This window comes from Phalacrocorax carbo, chromosome 21, assembly GCF_963921805.1.
Source record: "Phalacrocorax carbo chromosome 21, bPhaCar2.1, whole genome shotgun sequence".
Taxonomy (NCBI): domain Eukaryota; kingdom Metazoa; phylum Chordata; class Aves; order Suliformes; family Phalacrocoracidae; genus Phalacrocorax; species Phalacrocorax carbo.
The window spans coordinates 2,419,520-2,439,684 of record NC_087533.1 but is presented as its reverse complement, the minus strand read 5'-3'; the positions used below and the strand labels follow the sequence as shown (position 1 = coordinate 2,439,684).

At 43.7% G+C, this 20,165-nt stretch overlaps 1 protein-coding gene across 5 annotated transcripts in view; it reads left to right on the top strand.

The window, feature by feature from the left end:
- APLP2 (amyloid beta precursor like protein 2) overlaps positions 1-20,165 on the top strand; it is a 48,277-nt gene that overhangs the window by 13,691 nt on the left and 14,421 nt on the right. For 4 of the 5 annotated variants that reach the window (XM_064470986.1, XM_064470984.1, XM_064470983.1 and 1 more), the window contains 6 exons: positions 9,856-10,029; positions 11,243-11,372; positions 14,926-15,038; positions 16,570-16,745; positions 17,282-17,499; positions 19,215-19,382. In XM_064470986.1, the coding sequence (XP_064327056.1) occupies positions 9,856-10,029; positions 11,243-11,372; positions 14,926-15,038; positions 16,570-16,745; positions 17,282-17,499; positions 19,215-19,382 (979 nt within the window). Of the gene's footprint in view, positions 1-9,855; positions 10,030-11,242; positions 11,373-14,925; positions 15,039-16,569; positions 16,746-17,281; positions 17,500-19,214; positions 19,383-20,165 lie in introns of those variants that run through there. The other variant, XM_064470985.1, reaches the window with a different exon arrangement.

Below are 20,165 nucleotides of genomic sequence, written 5' to 3'. Positions count from 1 at the left end.
CGCTCGCCTCCAGGTTGCCACCATTAGTGGAAGGAAACTGGCAGCCTGCCTTCAGTTGCATTGCTGCTTCCTGGGATCAAAAATAGCTGCAGTCAGGAAAATTAAAGACTGGTTTTTGGTGAGACTCTCAGATGGTTTTACTGAGTTAATTCTCTTGCAGGTGTGTTTTGGCCATAAGTGGTAGGAACTTTTCCTAATGAGCAGCTAACAGAAAACTAAACTTTCTTGGGGAAATATTCACACTGAAGTTTTCTATTTAAGAAAAAAAGTCATTTACTGTAGCTGAACAAACTTATGATATTAGTATGGGAATTTTTAAACAGCAAATACAAAGGTGTGGGGTTTTTTTCAAAGCACTGATTTCTGCGCCCTTAGACATTGAAGGGTCTTAAAAGATTGTTTTGTGTGCGAGTAATGATACAAGGTGCTGCCTGAAAGATGCTCTGTGACAAGCCATAAGTAGTTCTCAGAATAAATAACAGGAGGAGGTGTGTGGGAAGGTGCGTGGGAGATGTTTTTGGTTTAAAACCCCGATTTGCATTATTTCCTAAGTATATTTAATAAGAGCTAGAATTCAGTTACCCGCTCTCGGTAATACCTACTAACTGCTGACTATTTTCATAGACCTGTAATTTATAGAATTAACTTGCACTTTTGACAGAACTTTGGAAGTTTTAACTATAAACATATCCTCAGTTTGGACGCTGAAAGCAGCAAGTCTGTTCCATAATTTTTTTGGTAACATGTTAATTTTGGTCTGGTTCACCATATACTTGGCAAAGCCTCGGGAGCAGCAGCAGCAAAGATGAAAGCAGCCCTGTATTTTAGCTGCGGGTTTCCTATTTTCAAAAGATGGTTGTTAGACTTAAAAACATCATGGGTTTTTTTTTTCCAGATTTGAATTTTCATCTGGACTGTTTGGAGGGCAGAATTACCAATTAATTGTTCGGTTTTGGGGTTTGGTTTTTTTTGGGGTGGGGGATTTGTTGGGGTTTGGTTTCCCTTTTCCCCCACGAAGACTGAATTTGGGGGTGGAAAGCGATCAGCATGACCCGCAGAGCTTCAGCAGGGTTAGAGCAATGCCTGTGTGCCCTAGGGAACTTTGGGTGTAGCCTAATTGCAAGACCTTTAGATACTGAATGAGTATTTTATGGTACTCCAAATCTGTGCGCATAAATAGCCAATATGTGATGGTGACCATCTTTAAAGAGAGGGATACTTGAGCTCACGAGTGGTTGAAACCAAAACCAAACTGTATTTGCAAGCTGTGTTCCCGCTTGTTACCTTTCATTTTTCTTGCATTTTTTCCCAGGTATTTTCCCTTGCTACTTCAAATTCTCGATGCTCTGTTAAAATATGCCCCTCTGTTTCCTGCTTGTTTTTTGGCTAGTTGTGTGTTAGATGAAAACACAATCTGTGCAGCCTTTTTATCTCAAGTCGTTTGAGCGGTTAGATACGTGGTTAGACTGAGTAACCACAGGTTCCTACAGTGGTCTCTGTTGCAGGGTTTTTTGTGAAGCTCCCAATGAGCTTCACAAAATCTGTAAAACAAATATTCATGCTGTTTTGGGGAGGTTTTTTGGTTTGATTTTGTCGCCCCTGGAATGCTAAATCACTTTGAATCAGTAGCAAGGGTTTGTTTTTTGCCTGCCTGATGTTAATAAATTATTCTCTCGGTCTCTTTCTGCCAACTTTGTCCACTAGGAAAGCTAGCTGACAAGTTGTGTGTGTGTGAGTTGTGATGAGTTTTAGTCCAGAAGTTATTTTTGCTTTGAACAAATTGTTTTGAAGCGATGAAAGATTTTTGTAAATGTACTTTCCTGTGTATTATGGAATCTCTGTATCCTGGTAACCACAGTGATTATATTCACTAACTCTCATGTAGCTGAAGTGCCTTAAGATGGAAAGGACTCGCTACCAAACCATGTGGAGAAGTTTCTTGCAAAAAATGATATCTCAGTACTCCTCCGTGTGTGCGCTGTTGTCGGTGAAGCCTTTGTGCTACGAACGGAGATAGTTCACGTTAACAGCTCGCTAATGAAAGGTAGATCTGAAAGGAGAGTCAAATGTTTTTCCTCAGCGGAGTGAAGCACTATTAAATCATAGCCACTTTTCCTACGTTGTGTTTTGGATCTCCCTTCCAATTGTCCAGGAAGGCAAAATTCCCCTGTGGCCATTTTCTTCAGTAGATTTTTAGTGTACGTGAAAACATTTAACTCGCACTGAAGTTTTCACTTGCTGGCTAGCTAACGAGACATCTTGAGTCTCTGTGGTTCAGATGCCCAGGTAATTCATGTGGGAAAGCAGTAATTAGTCTTGCTGTGCAAGACAGAATGATGACACAGATTGGAGCGATGAGGGGTTGAGGATTAAACCGGGCTGAGCCCACTGACGGGTGACCTCAGGCAAGTCACTTGACTTTGTGCCTTAGTTTAGCCCAGTAATAAATAGGTCTAGCCTCCATGTGCTGTAGTATGACTTAGAATCGCTCCATAAGAAAAGGTGCTTTAAATAGCACCCTTGCTGTGTTTTGCTGAAAAGGGGAAGTGGCCGTAAGCGCAGCCATCCGATACTTCGTGTGAAAATTGTTCCTGATGCCCTTGTGAGGAGCAGAAGGCAGCCTGAGCGAACAGGTGTATCTGGACCTGCCTGTGTGCTGTGTAACAACTGTTAACGGCATCATAGTACTGCCTACCTCTTCTCTCACCCTTATATTTTTAGGGTGGCTTTTCTGGTAAAGTGCAGCAGTCCCAGCCATTACACACAACCTTTAGTTTTGAAAGCTTGAGGCCTATCAATCTTATTTTAAAGGACACTGTTCTGGGTACAGTAACATTTATTCAGGGAATGTTCCAACTGAGTTCTTCTGAACTTTGTCTCTCCGGGGACAGAAGAGAGGATGCCAAAGGCAACCATGTTACACAAACAACTTCAGGAAACCAAGGCTAGGCTGAATCGTGGTTTTACTGAATTTGATCTCTGCTCCCTGAGACTAGCTAGGCACCAGTACTGCCTGCAGCATTGCTTTCCCTATCTGAATGTGGCAGTTCCTGAGTGCAAATGTCTGACGGCAGATTATCTGCCCAATGACTCATGTAGGCTTGGTTTATGGAGCATGATAAACCAGAGGAGGAGGGGGAAGTAACCTGCTAACTCATTAGTAAAAATTTCAAGGACAAAAAGGCTGCCCTGAGTCACAGGTACTTGGAAATCTCCCTTTTTCTCTGCAGAAAGGCAGAGGAAGGTGCAATAGCAGGAAGGAATGCTTCAGGCTTCAGCAATGTTTTGCTCTTTGTAATGCTACGGTTGCTGTCGGCACATACAAAAGTACATAGATGACTGTCGCTGAACGTCAGAGCGTCCGAGGCTGCACGTTAGCCATGAACAGCAGCCATCTAAATATAAACTGCACCCGAGCTAGCCTTGCAGCTTCTGCATTGGTTTCCAGTCTTCTGCTGGTGCAGAATCCTCTACCACAAAAGTCAATAAAGGACGAGCAGATGAGAACTCCACCCCTTCCAGCAAGTTAAAGTAAGCCAAAGACTGCTTTACTGAGATTTCTGCCATTTAAATTCGAAAGCAAACACAGGCTGGTATTATCAGCTCACACCAGATCTGCCTGCAGACAATAATTCTTCCTGTCTTGGACCCCTGCCCATGTGCATTATTGTAATTATCAGCAATTTAAAAAAAAATAAAGCAATAAAGCTAGGATGAGCTGCTAGTCTGTAGATTTACTGCCTGCTGTGTCAGGCATTCATTAGCCTTCCTGGGTTCAAGCCACCTATCTGCTGAATAAAAGCAGGAAGAGAAGCTAAGGAAAACAAAGCGTGAAACACAATTTGAAGCACAAATTGAAAGCTCTGCTTATGTTTACAAGTTAAAAATCCAAAACCTGGGAATTTTAAGTATTGTGTTCAGAAGTTCTTGTGCATAAAGTCCTTCTGCCAACTTTCCCTACTTTTTAATTGAAGTGTTGGTTTCCTGAATACTAGCTTGCCATAAACCATTAATTCACAGGTGAGGTTCGCAGCAGTGAGCATTAGGTTTAAGGGCTGCGTGGTACGTCGAGACCCAGGAAGGCTCAGCTTTACAATTCCAACCCAGCTGTTCTCCTTCCAAAAGCTTCAGCTTAACACTTCACATCAGATGGCAGTGATAGACTGTGACTACAAGCATCTCTTCGTGATTTTTTTTTTTTAAATTTTTATTTTGCCAAGGAGGGCTGGCCTCTCCTTACAGAAGAGAAATGCTCACAGCTTCAGCTTTGTAGACAGCAGTAATGTGGGGTGTGCAGCTGGGTTTCGAAGCAGTCAAGTCCCTGCACAAATACACATACCAATTTTTCAGCCAAGGAAAGGGTGAAAAGTTAGAATACTCACACATTTAAAAGTAGCAGCCTTCAAGGGTTATGCTCACAGGAGGGCTGATAAGGTAGCAAGACTCGTTTTTTTTATCAAAGGAAATGTTAGAATTCCTCATTGGTCTTGAAAGGGTTCAACCTATATCCCCCATATCTGTGGATGGTATAGGAAGAGCTGCAGTGCTATCATCCCTGTGTTGCACTACTGATAGAACAGGATATGTATTTTAAAAGAATATATTCAGAAAAGCTTTTTTTTTCTCATTCTTTAATAAAGGTGGGAAGCATGATTGATCTGGATAAGGACTGTGCTGAACAGCATGTTCTGAAGTCCCTCAGGTTGTGGTTCACGTGCGTTCTGATGTAATAAGCAGAATTACTTTCGAGGGCTTTTGCTTAATTAAAAACAAACAGCGCAAGTAATCTTTCAAAGTACTGCCTGGCATTTTTTTGTCAGTGGAGCAGCAAATAGTTGTGGAACACTTGTAGCTCTTCTGAGGAGGAAATCCGATCGGACCTGCAGACAGTCCTGCAAAAGGCAGTGAATGCCCTCAGCAGCCATTAATCTGTGTTCTCTGGCCACCAAGTCAATGCAATTCACAATTAGAGCTTTTTTCCAGCAGCTTATAAATTCTAGAGGCTGGCATTTCAGTTTTAAAGCAACTTAATCTTCCATGGTTTCATCTGGCCAGGGCCGCTCGTGTATTGCTGCAGAGGAAGCCTGATGGAAAGCATAAGCAGTAGGAGCTTTCCTAGCAGGCTCTCGATCCTTCTCAAACCTTGCAGCCCTGTAACCAGGGCCAGCGTCTCTCGTTGTGCTTGTGCGACAGGGAGTCCACGTGCCCAGCAGCTGATGCGTTTGCACCAAACGCGTTAGCTGGGAGACTGATTTTTCTGTAATGCATATTCCTAGATTTTCTTTAGAAGCAATATGCGATGAGAACAACGTTTTAGCGTAAACGAAAAGCGAATCTAAGATTTCCTGCGAAGCTCCCGTCCACTCTGGTTCTGCTGGAGTAAAGGCTCGTGTTGTGGCTACTCTGATCAGATGAGCAAGGCTGCTGTAATGTTTGCCCTCACGGAAGATTCGGAATGTAGTTAAATTTGACGTTTTGCAGATACCTCTGTGCTATAAAGGACAGCTCTCAGGAACTCATTTATATGAAGTATAATGAACAACCGCTCTTGTTGAGAAACTCCAGTCACCCAAAGTCCCCAGCAGCATGCCAGAAGGCTTTCCTGAATAGCATTTGATAGGGAGCTGAGTAGACAGCATGCTCAATAAGCTACGCTGTGATAAGGTTTAACAGATCCTGGAAATATGAGGCAAAGTAAATGACTGTGTTTTTCATTTTTTTGCCTTTTTTGAACCAGAACTGCAGTGTATTGCATGAGTTTGGGGGTAGATGCCGAATACTCGTTACTTCACATAAGCTGAGAGGAATTCCGATGCATTTTTGTTCCCTGCATTGAAGTAGAGGAACACTAGAGAGCAGAAATGACTTAAATTCACAAAAAATCCTCCCTAAAGAATGTTGTTGTGCAATGCCATGTCCATAATCTCTCCAGCCTTGCATCCCTCCCTTGAGATGATAGATACTTGCAGGAAGAAAAGGCATGAGCCTTTTTTCAGAGCATAGAGCCCAGGCCTCTGCATGGAAAAAGCTCACCGATCAAACCTGCTGTCACAAGTTGGAAGGGGCTAGTAGTAAATAAAAGACTGGATACTTGGGCAGAGACACTTCCATCAGAGAAGAAGAAGATTTAGAGGTTTGAATTGCAGTGTTTCAGGACTGTAAATCAGGCACTGCATGACAAGGTGAGGAATTCGACTGTCGTGAACTGGCCAGAGATTTATGTGTTTACGGAATCAAATACTTCTTTGGTCTTGGAAAGCAAACTGAATTACAGAATTATACCAAAAGGCAGGGCAGCATTTACGACGAAACATCTTGTAAATGCAGGTGCCAGCAAGGAAGGTAAGGGTTTATGTATGTAACAGTCTTTTCCCAAATAACATTCATCTTGCCTTCGTGTTATGGATACGTATTAATAGGATAATAGCTTCTAAAATAACGTTAGCCAAGGACGTACACAACGGGATGAACTCTCTTCCATTAAGTGTATGTTGCCCCTCCCGAGCTGTCAGTCTGCTTATTTAAGAGATTGGATAGTTGCTCCTCAGTGCTGAAAGAGGCGGCTGCTTCCATTTATGGCTGGGAAATTCCCAAAGAAAAATGTGCTGTCAGTTTGTTCAGCCCTCTGCAATGTGGAATGGGAGAATTCTCTGAAGTACTGAAGAGCTTAACTAAGGACATGGCTTTATCCCAAGCTTCGTGCTGGCTTACATGTTCCCCAGCCCTCCTTTTGCAAAGGGATGCTTGAATGTAGACTGGCTAACCTCAGGCATCGCCAGCCCGAGCAATCTGCTTTTATTTTTGGTATGCCGAAGGCAATTGTGGGGAGCAACAGAAGCTGACTTTGTCCCAGAAAACTCTCCTGGGTGACTTTCTTCACTAAAGTAGCAGCGCTAAAGGTGTGGCCTCCACCATTACAGATGAAATTTGCTGTGCTGTATTCTCTCATGACGGGTAGAATGAGATGAAAATGCTAAATTAAGTAACTGAGGTGTTTGGTGGCTGAAGTGGATTGTCAGTGGTGAAAAATTGAAGCCCATTACTCAAACCCTGATCTTGCAGGTCACGGGGTTAAAGATTCAACTTGTGTATATCAGAGTTCATTAACTTAACAGTGCAATTCAAGAAAAGATTCCTTCCATTTGATTAAAAGTGATGAAATCAAGCAAGTAATTAGTCTCGTTTGTTCAGCTGTGAATTGGGGCTTAGCATGTTCTGGTAGCTAGGGCAACAGCACTCTACTGATATGCAAACTATTTGAGCAATCCGCGGAGGAGGACTGATACCTTTGCCACAGTGTGGAGGTGTCAGGCCGGAGAGACAGCAAAAATAAACACAAGCTCGCATCAGTATGTAAATAGGGGGTGGTCATGATATCAGGAGGTTGGTATGTGTTTGAACAGGAGTTTTGCTCATGCGGGAGCTGTTACAAATGGATTACTGATGGATGTTTCTGCCTCTCGGGATGGAGCCTGCACCCCTCCTGCCTATGCAGTTACCTTGTTTTGCTGCATACTTGTTAAGTTTGCTTTGAAGGGAACAGATTTCAAGCATAGGCAGTGCTAATGATCTCCAAACTGTTCATAACACGTACATGTTACTCTCTTTTGATGCACTGTGTTCTTCTTACGTGGGTTAATGCTTTGTGCATGCTTCATCTTGCGTGCTCTTTTCAGAGTTCAGCTTGAATCTTGGATGTAGCTGTAGTTTTGTCATCAAACAAAGTCATGTTGTGGATTGTTTCCTTTAACGTGTCAAGTCTTGTGCTCTCTGGAAAGCGGTTGTTGGTACCGAAGTGGTGTTTGTTTGGAGAGAGATAAAAAGGCCCTCTTATAAAGTCTGTATGTGTGTGTTTATGGAGTTATGAAGGATCGTTCCACGTCTGCCTTTTTCTTCTGAAACGATAGGTCAGGGAGGAAGGCAGTGCAAAAGCCTAGGTTTTGCTGAGTGATATCGGTTGGCACTTGTTACAAGCACACGTTTTATATTAAATGATTTCTGAAAGAGCAAAGTTATTGCACCCTGTTCCCCAGCCTCAGGGTATTCACCAGAAATCCTCCTGTACCTGAAGTGTCTTTCCTTGGTTGGGACAGAGTACAACAAATGTACCTGCACCGAGCTTGAAAGCATAGAATAACTTGGAAGCATTTTGTTCCTGGGACATCGACGCCAGTATCTGTTACATGTAGTTCAATATCCCATTACTTTGTGACCTGTGCTAGAACTTGCTCTTTTGAGCGTCTGCTGGGTGAAGGGGTTAGAGTGCATAGAAGCCTGTTTCTTGTGTAAGACTGTTTCTCCTAAGTGACATGCAGTGGAATAGTTCTTAAAACTCATGGGGTAATTTTTCTGAAGTCAAGACATGAATTTATGCTTTTGTGTCTCAAGTTGGTTTTATGCCCCGGGCACTAGCCATGTGTTCAGCACTAAAGAATCTCCGAGTGTTGAAACATCTTATCTCCAGGCAGTGATTTTGTGTGTAAACGGGGAGGGGAAGAAATGGGCTAATTATAATGGAGTTAATTTTTTCCTAATATCCAGCAACTGGGAGCTGTACGCAGGGGCTATCCCGTTGAAGTCTTTCCTTCGCTCCTCTAATTGCTTTAAGCATACACGTATTGATGTAAGTTGGTGGTTGGACTTGATGTTCTTGAAGGTCTTTTCCAACCTTAATGATTCTATGACTTCTCAGTTGATGGAGATCTGCAGGCAGCAGGGAGGGAACAGCACCCACTGTAATGTATGCGTTTTTGAGTACGTGAAAAGTTAAGTATGAAGGTGGGACTGGTGGCCGAGGGTGGTGCTGCCTGCCAGGAAGAAAGCAGCTTAGGGGCAGCGGTGCCCCGAAGCCTCTGTACTCTAATCTGCCTTGTCTGAAGTAGTTGAAATGGATTTCATTCCCCTAAACACCTTAAAGAGCTTTCGGTTTAGGAGTCCATCTGTTTTTTTTGCCTCATACCTCTTTTCTTTTTTTTTTTCTTTTACAAAAGCTAGTAGTTATGTAGGGAGAGGATGTTCAGCTCCCAGCACCCACTCAGTCTTTTCAGAAAAACCCCAACTCTGCAATTTAATTTAATCCCCTTTTTCTTCTTTTGGTCAGCCAGCAAGATTTCAGAAAGGGAACCTGACCTTGTTTTCATTGATCAGTCTGCAGTTTGACCTGAATGTGGGGCTGGGTTGTTGGGCTTTTGTCTGCTGGTGCAGGGTGGGAAGTGCAGAGAATACTCATCAGAAACCAGGCGGTACAAATACCCACAGGAGTGCACCGAAGGAGAGACAGCAGGCTTTGAGGAGTTGGCTGCAACAGCTATGTTTTTCTGATTGAGAAGGGTAGTCATCTTTACTTGTGTGTTTGGGCAAGAAGCTCAGGTGTTTCTATCCCAAATATTTGAAGATTTTGGGAGAAACACACAGCTTCAAATGCTGAACGGGCGCCGTGCAGTTGGAAGGAGTTATTTTATTAGTAGGAGCAATTCCTGCTTTGTGTGTAACCTCACAGCAGTGTTTCTGCCAAAAGTTACGAGTGAGTTATCTTCAAGTATCGGTTTAAGTTTCTCAGACGTCTGGTTTAGCCTTTGTGGGTGCCACCTTTAAGTGTGAATTACTTTTGGTTTTGGAAAGCTGTTGTTGCAATGATAAAAGCAGAGTTTGGAAAAACGAACACCTTACTGGTGAAACCTTGGTGTGGGCTCACCAGCTTGAAGGAATATGGTTATGAAATAAGTTTGCAAGACTCCACTGATAGCTGGCTTAAGCGGGAGCACTCTGAGAAGATGCCAGAGGGTTTCTGGTTCTTTGAGCTGTTCTGCTTTGGATCAGATAAAGCAATCAACATGTTTTTGTTTGTCTTCACAGGCTCTCGCAGCCAATGCTGGGACAGGGTTTGCGGTGCCAGAGCCTCAAATTGCCATGTTCTGTGGGAAGCTAAATATGCATGTGAATATCCAGACTGGGAAATGGGAACCTGACACTTCCGGGACCAAGAGCTGCTTTGGGAAAAAGGAAGAGATTCTGCAGTACTGTCAGGAGGTGAGTTTGTCTGTGTGATCCTGAATCTTCACCGCTGCTGAGGAATTGGATTCCAATTTAGCCTGTCAGTAGCAAATTAACCCTGCAGGAGACTAACTTGCGCTTGACTCGCTCAGTTCCCTGAACTGTCTTGCTGGGTTACTGCCTTGGGAGAGCAGGGGGGATGCTGCGGTGGGGTTTAGGGGCTATCACAGATTCAGATCAGCTTACGCTGCTACAGAAGGTCCTTGGTCCGTAAGTCAGAGAGGTATCGGTGGCTGTCTTTGCAGGGGTTTCTTCAAAGGTTCTGCTGCTGAGGCAGTTAATCAGCATCCGCTCCGTGTCTGTGCAAAATGGAACCTGTGATGCCTATTCTAATCAGAACGTGCCCGTGTTGTTCTCAGTGATGTGTTCAGATCAGCCAGCATATCAGAGAAATATTGCCATCAAAATGTTGACAGTATTTTTAGGCTCATACTTTATTGTAAAAAACATAGTCTCCTTTCAATGTGCTCCAGATACACTGTAGCATATTGGCCTTGATAAGTGTCTTTAATTGCTCCTCTGAGGTGGCAGGCACGTAAAATACCACAAGGAATGTGTTTTTTTAAGCGAGGAAAGTGTTAGAGCACACCACGTCTGAACTGGAAAATGTTTAAAACTGTTCTACAAGGCTGATATAACCGGGGCTACATTTGTTTCATGCAGTGGAAGCCTAAATATAAGTCAGAGTCTGGACTTGAGGACTCGAGCAGGATGTAGGGATCATATTAATGCTTCATAAATGGAGCAGGCGTAGGGAAACCTGAGGAGGTAGGTGCTTGGCAAGTGACGAGAGAGTCTGAAGATGTTACTAAACCCTATTTGTTGGTGATTGCCCTCTTCCAGAGGGTATCGTGCTGCACCAGGCAGAATAGCACAGGTAAATACTTCTCCGCTACGGTGCAAAGCCAAACACCTCAGCTTAGTGTCGATGAAGGCTCTTGCCCCTGACCTGCCTTTCTGCTGCCCCAAGAAAGTGATGACACATTCCGTTCCTCGAGCCCTGTGTGACAAACGGCTGGGGATTTTTTTATGTCTTCAGCTGTTGTAAGCTTGATCCAGAAGAGAATGTGTATCCACATGCACATTTGAACTAGCTTTTGTGTAGAGAATCAGCCTCGCTACTTCTGGGTGGGAGCCACTTTGGACATCCTTTTCTGGAGAGAAACTATCTCTGTGTCTTGTTCAACAGATGTATCCAGACCTTCAGATTACGAACGTTGTGGAAGCCAATCAACCAGTCAGCATCGAGAACTGGTGCAAGAGAGGGAAGAAACAGTGCAAAGACCGCACTCATATTGTCGTGCCCTACAAGTGCCTGGGTGAGTGCCTGGTGTGATGTGTTTGTGCATTCTTGTGGGAGGAGCAAAGGATTGCCTCCTGGCATCTTGCAGAGAGAACAACTCATTTCATAAGGCTTCTCTTGTATCAGGTTACCATTTCCACATCCAGCTTCCACTTACACGTTTTTATTTCCACAAGATGGAACTCTGCCTTTCTCGAACAGATCGACAGCTTGATAGCAGCTGTGGTGGAATAATGGTGCCTGGCGTGAAAAAGAAATCCCCATTCTCTCTGCAACTGCCATAAAAACCTGAAGGCTATTGTATCTGAGTATCACAAAGACATTGGGATTTAATACTCTGATCCTATTTTTGTGGAGCTTTAATATTTTGTTGCCTTGGAGACTTAAATGCTCAGTGTGTTCAGGCTTCCTGCTTTGGTCTTGGCAAGAGATCTCCATTCTATTTCAACGACTATATTTAAACTTTGCTGTTTCAAAGAGGCCCTGCTTCTTGCAGCTGCATCCCATGTCCCTACTTTGAACTGTGAAAGAATATGAGATAAACTGTGATGGATTTCTTGGTGCTTTCCAGAATCGATCCACCCACTTGAATCAGGCAACATGTTTAGCTTGTTTACCTTGCAGCTTTTGACCTGTAGGTTGCGCCTGACACTGTGGTGCACTGCGTGTGTTCTTAGCAGTAAGCTTAGTCTCAGCTGGCTGAATCTCTTCTTTTTTTTCTGGAAAACACTTGTTCCGCAAGAAGGCTTGCACAATCTTGGAGAATCTGGTGGTTGGGAGCATTCAGTGGGAACCGGTTTTCATAATTCATATCTGATCTCAGGTTGGTGTGTGGTTTGACATAGGAGAACACAAGCAAAATCTGTGGAACTGTAGGAGTACTGTTCCCCTGTATGTAACACCCTCCACTAGACAATCATAAAGCACTTCATAAGAAATGAAATTTGGTGTGGATACATCCTGGGAGAAGGATGCATTTCTTTATAGAGGTGGAAATTCAGGTCTGAGAAGCAACCAAACCCAGCTGATTATAGAGAGAACTTCTAATGGAAATAAGGATGAAAGCAAGATCTCTGGATTTATAAGGAGTCATCTCTCTTAGAAATAATCCTCCCCAAGCCTATTCTCCAGCTGAAAAATAAGCTGATTTTAGTGACGCTGCCTTAAAAGTTGTTAAACGTTGAACTATCTGTTAAAGTTTTTAATTAGCGTCTTTCACAGTGTTCCTGACTTGTTTGGCCCAGCCTGCAAGGCAGCTTTGGTTTTCAGATCTGAATTACAAGTCGTTAGTCTCTACATGTATAAAATACCTTTTCATTGTCTTTAGCAGTCCACAAATGGCTCGTCGTAAGTGGATTGTGTTTCTCAGGGGCGCACATGACACTCTGATTACAGTCAAACTACGTTGTTGGCTTTTTTTTTTGTTGTTCCCATGCTTGCTTGTGTCTTCCTTGCTACAGTAATGCACAGGCTATCTTGAGGCAGGATCTTGCTGTCATACCAAGTTTAACATTCTCGTGCCTCCCCCCACCAACGAAAGCTCTTTTGTATTTCAAAGGTGAAGAGGGGGAAGAGGAGAACCCATTAGCACTCTCACTGAACTGTAAAATAAAGGTAACAATAGGATGATGGGAGCAGGGCTGAGCCTGGTGAGGTGTGAAAAGACAAACTGCTGACAGTTCTGGCTAAGCTGCTAGGTGGCGTGGAGGGGCCTCTGATGCCGGCGCTGATCTGAAAAGGGAGAGGATTTTTCTTTTTCGATAGCAATGGCCATGAATGGGGAAGGTGTCCATGAACGCGCAGTGTGTAGGGGTTTGCCAGTTCCTAGGTGAACGGAGAGGACCTTCCGTGTGCCTAATGCAAAGGCGTTAGGATTCAGTGTTTGAAAAACAGTGAAGCTGTTTGGCTGCTGTTTATTACTGGTTATTGTATTTCATCAGTTTTTGAGCCTTCTGCCTTCAGTCCCCAGAACCACAGTCTCTTGATTTTAAAGTTTGGTCAGTTTTAGCTTTCTTCTCGAAAACTTTTTAACTGACCTCTCATGAGAGGGAAGGAGGAAGGATTAACAACTCAAAATTGTAACTGGCCTGTTTCAAGAGCAGGAAGTGGGCAAAATAACATTTCTCTGTCGTGTCTACTAGTTCAAAATCTAACCCATTTAAAAGGGGTGATGAATGCTAGTTGATTGCGTTATCTTGTGATTGTCATCAGATAATCTGTCCCTAAACTCTACTTGACTTGTGCATAGGAGCAGTGGCCGTGAGCTTTTGGTATCGGTACTAAGGGACTGCAGAAAAAAATTGGTCATGCAAAATATTAAAATCTATTTTGAGAAGATAATGTTGAAGATCGGTTGGGCCAATAATTCTGCTCCGTCGAGACTCTGTGAGAAAAGGCCTCTGACCTCAAAATCTTTTCTCCAATTCTAAGAAACGATCCCTAAAGCTGCCAGTAATGTGTGCGAGGCATGTTGCTTTGAAACACTTGGACTGAAGATCTTTTCCTGATCTTCTCAGGGTATCTAGATATCTCCTTACTTTAAAATTACTGGAAGCGGCATTTATGTCTGTAAGAAAGAAAGAAGAATGAATCTCAACTTTGAGAAAACTTCACATTTTGGATTCCAGTGGCAACTTGGGCTAAGAACAGAAAGCAATGCTCACATAATTCTGATACTTACTTCACGTGTGTTGGCACCCGGCTGAGTTGTGGTGGAAGTTTAGGCTGGATAGCTTTCAGGTCCAACTCACGCAGAGTCTGTAGAGCAGACTTATTCTCTCTCTCTGCCCTTCCCACCTTCCTCAAAAGCAAAAGTCTGGTTTTAAGAGTGTACCAAAATCTCCTTGTGCTAGTGAGGCTGTGGTTACCTAATGTTGGAATGCAGTCTGTTTGCTGACTCAGGTTGTACTCTGGTTTTCGGGCTGTATAGTTTGTATTTTTCCAGCCCTCTGTGTTTTGGTTAGGACTGTCCGAGTCAGGGAATGTGCCGTAGTTGATCCTGAATTCAACCATCTGGAAACAAAACAAAACAAAAAAACCAAACAAGACTTGCTCAGATACCCAGATACTGAAAACAGAGATAACGCTTGTGGCTTATAAACATTTCCAGGCTGTTACAGCACCAGACAGTATGAACTAGCTTTGGTATGATGCAGCTCATTTAGAAATTGGTGGGGAAGTGGTTTGAAAACTTCCGTATGCAGATGCAATCTTTTCAAAGATTTGCATGAAATCTCTTCTGTCAATCCTGTCTGTTCCATGAACAACTATTTATTAATTTGCATTGTAAACTTTGCCTTCAGTTCTGCCTTAGGGTTCACATAATGTTTCACCCATTGGCCCCTACTCTTGTTTTGTACCTTGGAAACTCTGAGGCTCTGTTTTTCTGTAAATTTGCAGAGATAGCAGCCGGTCTGACCTGTCCCTGTTAAGAATATATACCAAATCTTTAAGGCACTTGCAGCAAAGTGTACGTACTTTAGGGAAGTTCTGATATTGGCTTTGTTTTCTGTTGGAAGTTGGACTTGTGTGATGAGACAAGCGGACTATGGACGTGTCTTGTTTTTCAGTGGGTGAGTTTGTAAGCGATGTCCTGCTGGTTCCAGAGAAGTGCCAGTTCTTCCACAAGGAGCGGATGGACGTGTGTGAAAGCCATCAGCATTGGCAAACTGTGGCAAAAGAGGTAATGCTGCTGTGGCAGGAATGTTTTGTCTAGATCTGTCCACTTGGATGCTTGTAGTAGCATTGGAGCATAACAGCGTTTGTGGGATCTGGTATTCCCATGTTGCAGGCTACGGACTGAGCCAGAGAGCAATGAAAAAAAATGTAGAAGTACTCAAGTGACTTAGCTCAGTTAGCTACCCAGGCTTTTTATTCACAAAAAGCTGTCCTAAGTAGCTTGCCCAAGACCATACTCGAGGAATTGAAGTCAGGTCTCTAGGATATCGCTTTAACCGATGGCTCATCCCTCTTGCCAGGCCAGAGAGCTACAGTGGTCGTAGGATGGTTCCTATTTCCCTTGCACATTTTGCATTAATGTACCTGCTGCTGCTGGGGGTTTGGTTGGGAGTGCTTGCCTGGGGACATTCTGAGTTTCGTTGTGACTGATTAGTGGAGGTTTTACATAAGAGACGGATAATCTTCTCAGAATAAATCTAGCCCATGGGGGGTTTTGTGCATTGGTTTTTTTGTTTGTTTTATCTGACTAGCAAAAATGTTGCAAATTCTCTGTGTACCCGTTTGAACTGAGCGTAATAAAAACAATATTGTGATGAAATGTACTTGTTTTCTATTTTGTAGAAACAGCAATTGTAGAAATAGCAACACAAAGGCTAGTTGTGATGGTGCTAGAAAAGATGAGGTTACGGATGCACCAGTTAAACTTCCTATTTCTTTAAAATCCCAGGAGCAAGCACGCATTTAAATAAAGCTGTGCTAGAGGAATCACCTTTTAATTGAGGATAAACTTGTTAATGTCTCGCAAATCTAAAAATCACTTGCTTTCAATGTAATTGGAGAACTTTTCCAGAAATATTTGACTCATTTTACATCCGTGCCATAACAAAGCAAAGCACACAAGGGTTCTGATGCACATAATAAACCCTTTCTTACTTCCTCCTTTTCTGGGGCACCACAAAGCCATGTATTTCCTTAGCTTAAGAGAAGTGTATAGACATAATGTCTAATCACAGTTTGCATTTGGCTTTTTCTTGAATTACCCGATTGATTTTTTTCATCTACAGCATGTTAAAATAATCCTGACACAGAGTCCGTTTGAGTGATTATTCACTTACTCCAGTGTAAAGTTTAATAGATAAAGTTTAATGAAATGGCCAGCCCAGAAAAGCAAACAACAGTTCTGTTTCTTTCAAGTGCTCTTTCCCCTGAGTTGGCACAAAACGTGCAGTTATTTTTCCTGAACTTAGCCAGGCTGACAAATCAGCAGTCGTTAGGGCTGGAGGGTGTTTGATACGTTAAGACCAGGAAGCACTACATGGCTCTTGATCTGGGACTTTCCTGCAGATTCTGCTTAGGCTACAAGTTTCAAATCCATTTTCCTGTGATGTTCAGACTTAGGTTGCATGCTGCTCTTGTCTTTTTTCTGTAAAATTTAGACCATAGGTAGCATTCTTGGGCTGAATGATAGGTAGGCTCCAGCTTTATCCAAAGTAAGAGCGTGGTGCTAAACTGACCTAAATGGGTTCCTCTTTCAGGCCTGTCTGACAGACGGGATGATCCTGCACAGTTATGGCATGCTGCTGCCCTGTGGAGTAGACCGGTTCCATGGAACAGAATATGTATGTTGCCCTCAGACGAACGTTGTGGATGAGGCTCTGTCCAAAGAGGAAGAGGATGAAGATGAGGATGAAGACTATGACCTTTATAAAAGGTAAGGTGCCTATTGGCATAGACGTTAACAGCTCTGTATGTGAAGTTGCCATATGTGAATATTTCATGCAGTGACTCCCTTGTGGTGAGGATTGAGAGGAGCGTTTCTGTGCTTTTGAATTTCCCAAAGGAATGTCCTGAGCCTGCAAAAGCCTTGCAGAAGGACAATTGACTTTGCAGTGCTCCTGTTACTGGAGAAGCTGAGCAGCCCCGCTCCCTTCATTCTTAGATAGTCAGAGTGATTGCTACAGTACCTCCCCCCCAGGTAAGGGGGACTTCCACTTACTGAAAAGAAGCTGATGAGAAGATGCACTGAAGCCCCACTAAGCCAGAGGCATGGAGAAGCTCTGCCTGCAGGAGCAGCTGTGTCTGTAATGAGGGAAGTCGATGGGGTGATCAATAGTTGGTACATTTATTTTTCCCATCTCTTGTGTTTCTAGAACAGGTGAAAAGAGAGTTGTTAATCTGGTACATTAAAGGTTGGCTGCAAAGTGGCTAGCCATGACTTCACCCCCTAACTTACCTGTATCCTTTCAGTGAGTTCCCTACAGAGGCAGGTGTAGAAGACTTCACAGGAACAGCTGTGGAAGAAGATGAGGATGAAGACGACGAAGGGGAAGAGGAGGAGGACGTGGTGGAAGACCGCAATTACTACTATGATAGCTACAAAGTTGACGATTACAACGAAGAGACCCCCACAGAGCCTAGCAACGAGAAGGTTGTTGCCGAAAAAGAAGTCAGCAGCGATATGAAATGTAAGACACGTTCTAGCCTACAGGCCTTTCGCTTCCCTGAGCGTGTTCTTGTTGGCTGTAAGTTGGTGATGGGTTTTTGATCAAGTCAATAAATGCCACTTGGAAGTTTTATTTGCCAGATAAGTTAGCAAACAGAGAAAAGCTGATGATGCTTATGTTTCAAGTGTTGAAATTAACTTTCTAGAGCATGGGCCATATGTTTCCAGATAAACAGCAGTTCTGCTGGCAGAAAGCCCGGTGTTTGGCACGTTGAAGGAGCACCTCCGTGAAGGTGCAGTGTTTGAGTCAGAAAAGCATATCTGCATAGGTTAATTTTGGAAAAATCTTGAAGAGGTATTCGGGGTTATGCTAAGAATTGAAAATCCTAGTTTGGGGTGATTATCTTGGATTTGGTATTTTGTACCAGTTTAGGAAAAGGGAGCTGAAAATGGTGGGCTGTGCTCTGCAGAGGTGGCATAAAGGTGCCATCTGGCCATTTGAGTCTGAAGAAGATACTTGGTGCTGCCTTAACAGCTTAGCCTTTGCATAAACCCTTCTCTTTTGTGACAGAAAGTCAGCCAACACAATTGGCCCGGTTTTATTACATGAGTAATATATACTTACTGCGGTAGTAATATATACTATACTTGCGGTAGCTTTTGTTAAGTGGTAGGTGCCATTGCAGAGGGCATCTGCTGATCGTGTGGGGCCTCAGCGTTATACGATGTCCTATACTTTACGTGTAGAAGTGTCTGCAGAGGAAGGAGGAGGGGAGAGGGAATGAAATTCAATTAGCTACAGATCACTGAATCATTGCCAGCAGTTCTTGCATCTTTTTGGTAAAATGCCAGCATGCTGCAGATGATTTTACTTGCTGAAACAGGGCTTAGCTCATATATGTACGGGGCTGTTACAGATCTGCAGGTGTTGAAACAGAATTGGAAAAATGTGATTGGGGTGTCTGTTTTGGGGGTGTGCTGTCTTTTTTCCCCCCAAAGTACCATGAACAGTTGCGAACTTGTACACCGTATGTGTTCTCTTGCCTCAAAATAACCTGGCTGCTTATATTGCCCGCTTATTGTGAAGCAGTCCCCATGCTGTGGCTACCTGCAGTTTCAATATTTAGTGTATGGATGTTTCAAAACTTAAAAACCCAGCGGCCGAGATTGCCATGGCAATCATGTTCCTTCTGCTTAGCTTTTTCGCTTGCTCTTACACCTTACCTTTTAAGACGTGAAGGTCTACCCAGGTAGAGTGCAGCGGAGTAGGGCATCTTTGAATGCTTTAAGCAGCCCTATTGGGTTTTCTTTCCATCATGTTGGTTTTATACAGTGGAGGCTTCACCGCTGGGACACCCAAGGCATAATGCTGTGGCATCGGCAAAAGAGATCCATGGTGTTTCAGCCTCTAGCTACGGAGAAATCACTCTAGCAGATGAGAGCTCCATGTCGAGACAACTGCTCGAGTAGCCCACGGCTGCGCGTTCGCTCCAAAGCACCACGTGCAGGCGCTTCCCTGAATAGTGCTGGCAACCCTTGTTTGCAGTGGCTGTTTTTGCAATGCTAAAAATCACCCCAAAACCTGACAAAAGCCCTTTGGTCGGTGAAGTGACGATGCTGAGGCCAGCGCTGGTGCCCCAGAAGAAGGTGTGAACTAGAGCCACCACTGCTATGTCTAAGTTGCTCGGCAAGGCCTGTGCTCCTCACTAGCTCATGTTCTAACCCGTCTCCACACAGCTGTCTGCTCCCAGGAGGCGATGACAGGGCCCTGCCGGGTTGTGAGGCCTCGTTGGTACTTCGACCCTAACAAGAGAAAATGCGTTCGCTTTATATATGGAGGCTGCGGAGGCAACAGGAACAATTTTGAGTCAGAGGAGTATTGTATGGCTGTGTGTAAAAAGATGAGTAAGTCCTGCCTCCCACTGGCCCTTTTGCAGCTAGCCTCTGTCTGTCTGGCGTGTGGTGTCTCCTCCTCCTTGCCTAGGTCAAGAGAGGATACGTGTGTAGCTCATCCTTTTGGTTCTGGTGTCTGCAGCAGTACTGTCTGTCCTTTTGCAGTAGTCTCCTCTTGTCTCCGCTTCTCTAGGTCTTTAGGGTGAACTTTCCTGGGGAAAGTGGCTCTTGGCATACACTGTGCTCACCGTTGGCTTTGCAGCTCTCGCTACGGGCTTAGTTGTCATCTTCCAGATGTATAGCAAGGACCAGGGGCTCTCTCTAACCTCTTGGGAAAACACATAGCTTGCCTGTTTGTGTAAGTGGCAATTTTTTTTCCAACTACATGGAAGGAAGCACTTGCTTTCCCCAGTTGTGTTACCGTGCGTATGTTTGACCAGTTGGTCCTGAAAAGCAGGCTGCTACTCGCCATTCTCCTGCTAGTAGGCGTTTTCTTGCTATTGTATTTTGGGAGAGTATCAGAGAAGTAGTACAGAACTCAGATTCCCACTTTCAGCTCGATTTGAAATATGAATCATGACTCAATCCCTGCATTTTTGAGAGCTTGAGGTTTTTGGCACCAATTTCAACTGGCTTTTATGTCAGATGATAAAACTACCAAAAACATTTTAACCTCCTTATTAATCTTATTGTTGAACTCCAGCACTTCCACTTCAGCTACCATTAAAGCCTTTTGAAAGGCTTTTTGTGTTATCTGGGGCTTGGCAGTCTGACTATACAGCCATAATCCTATTT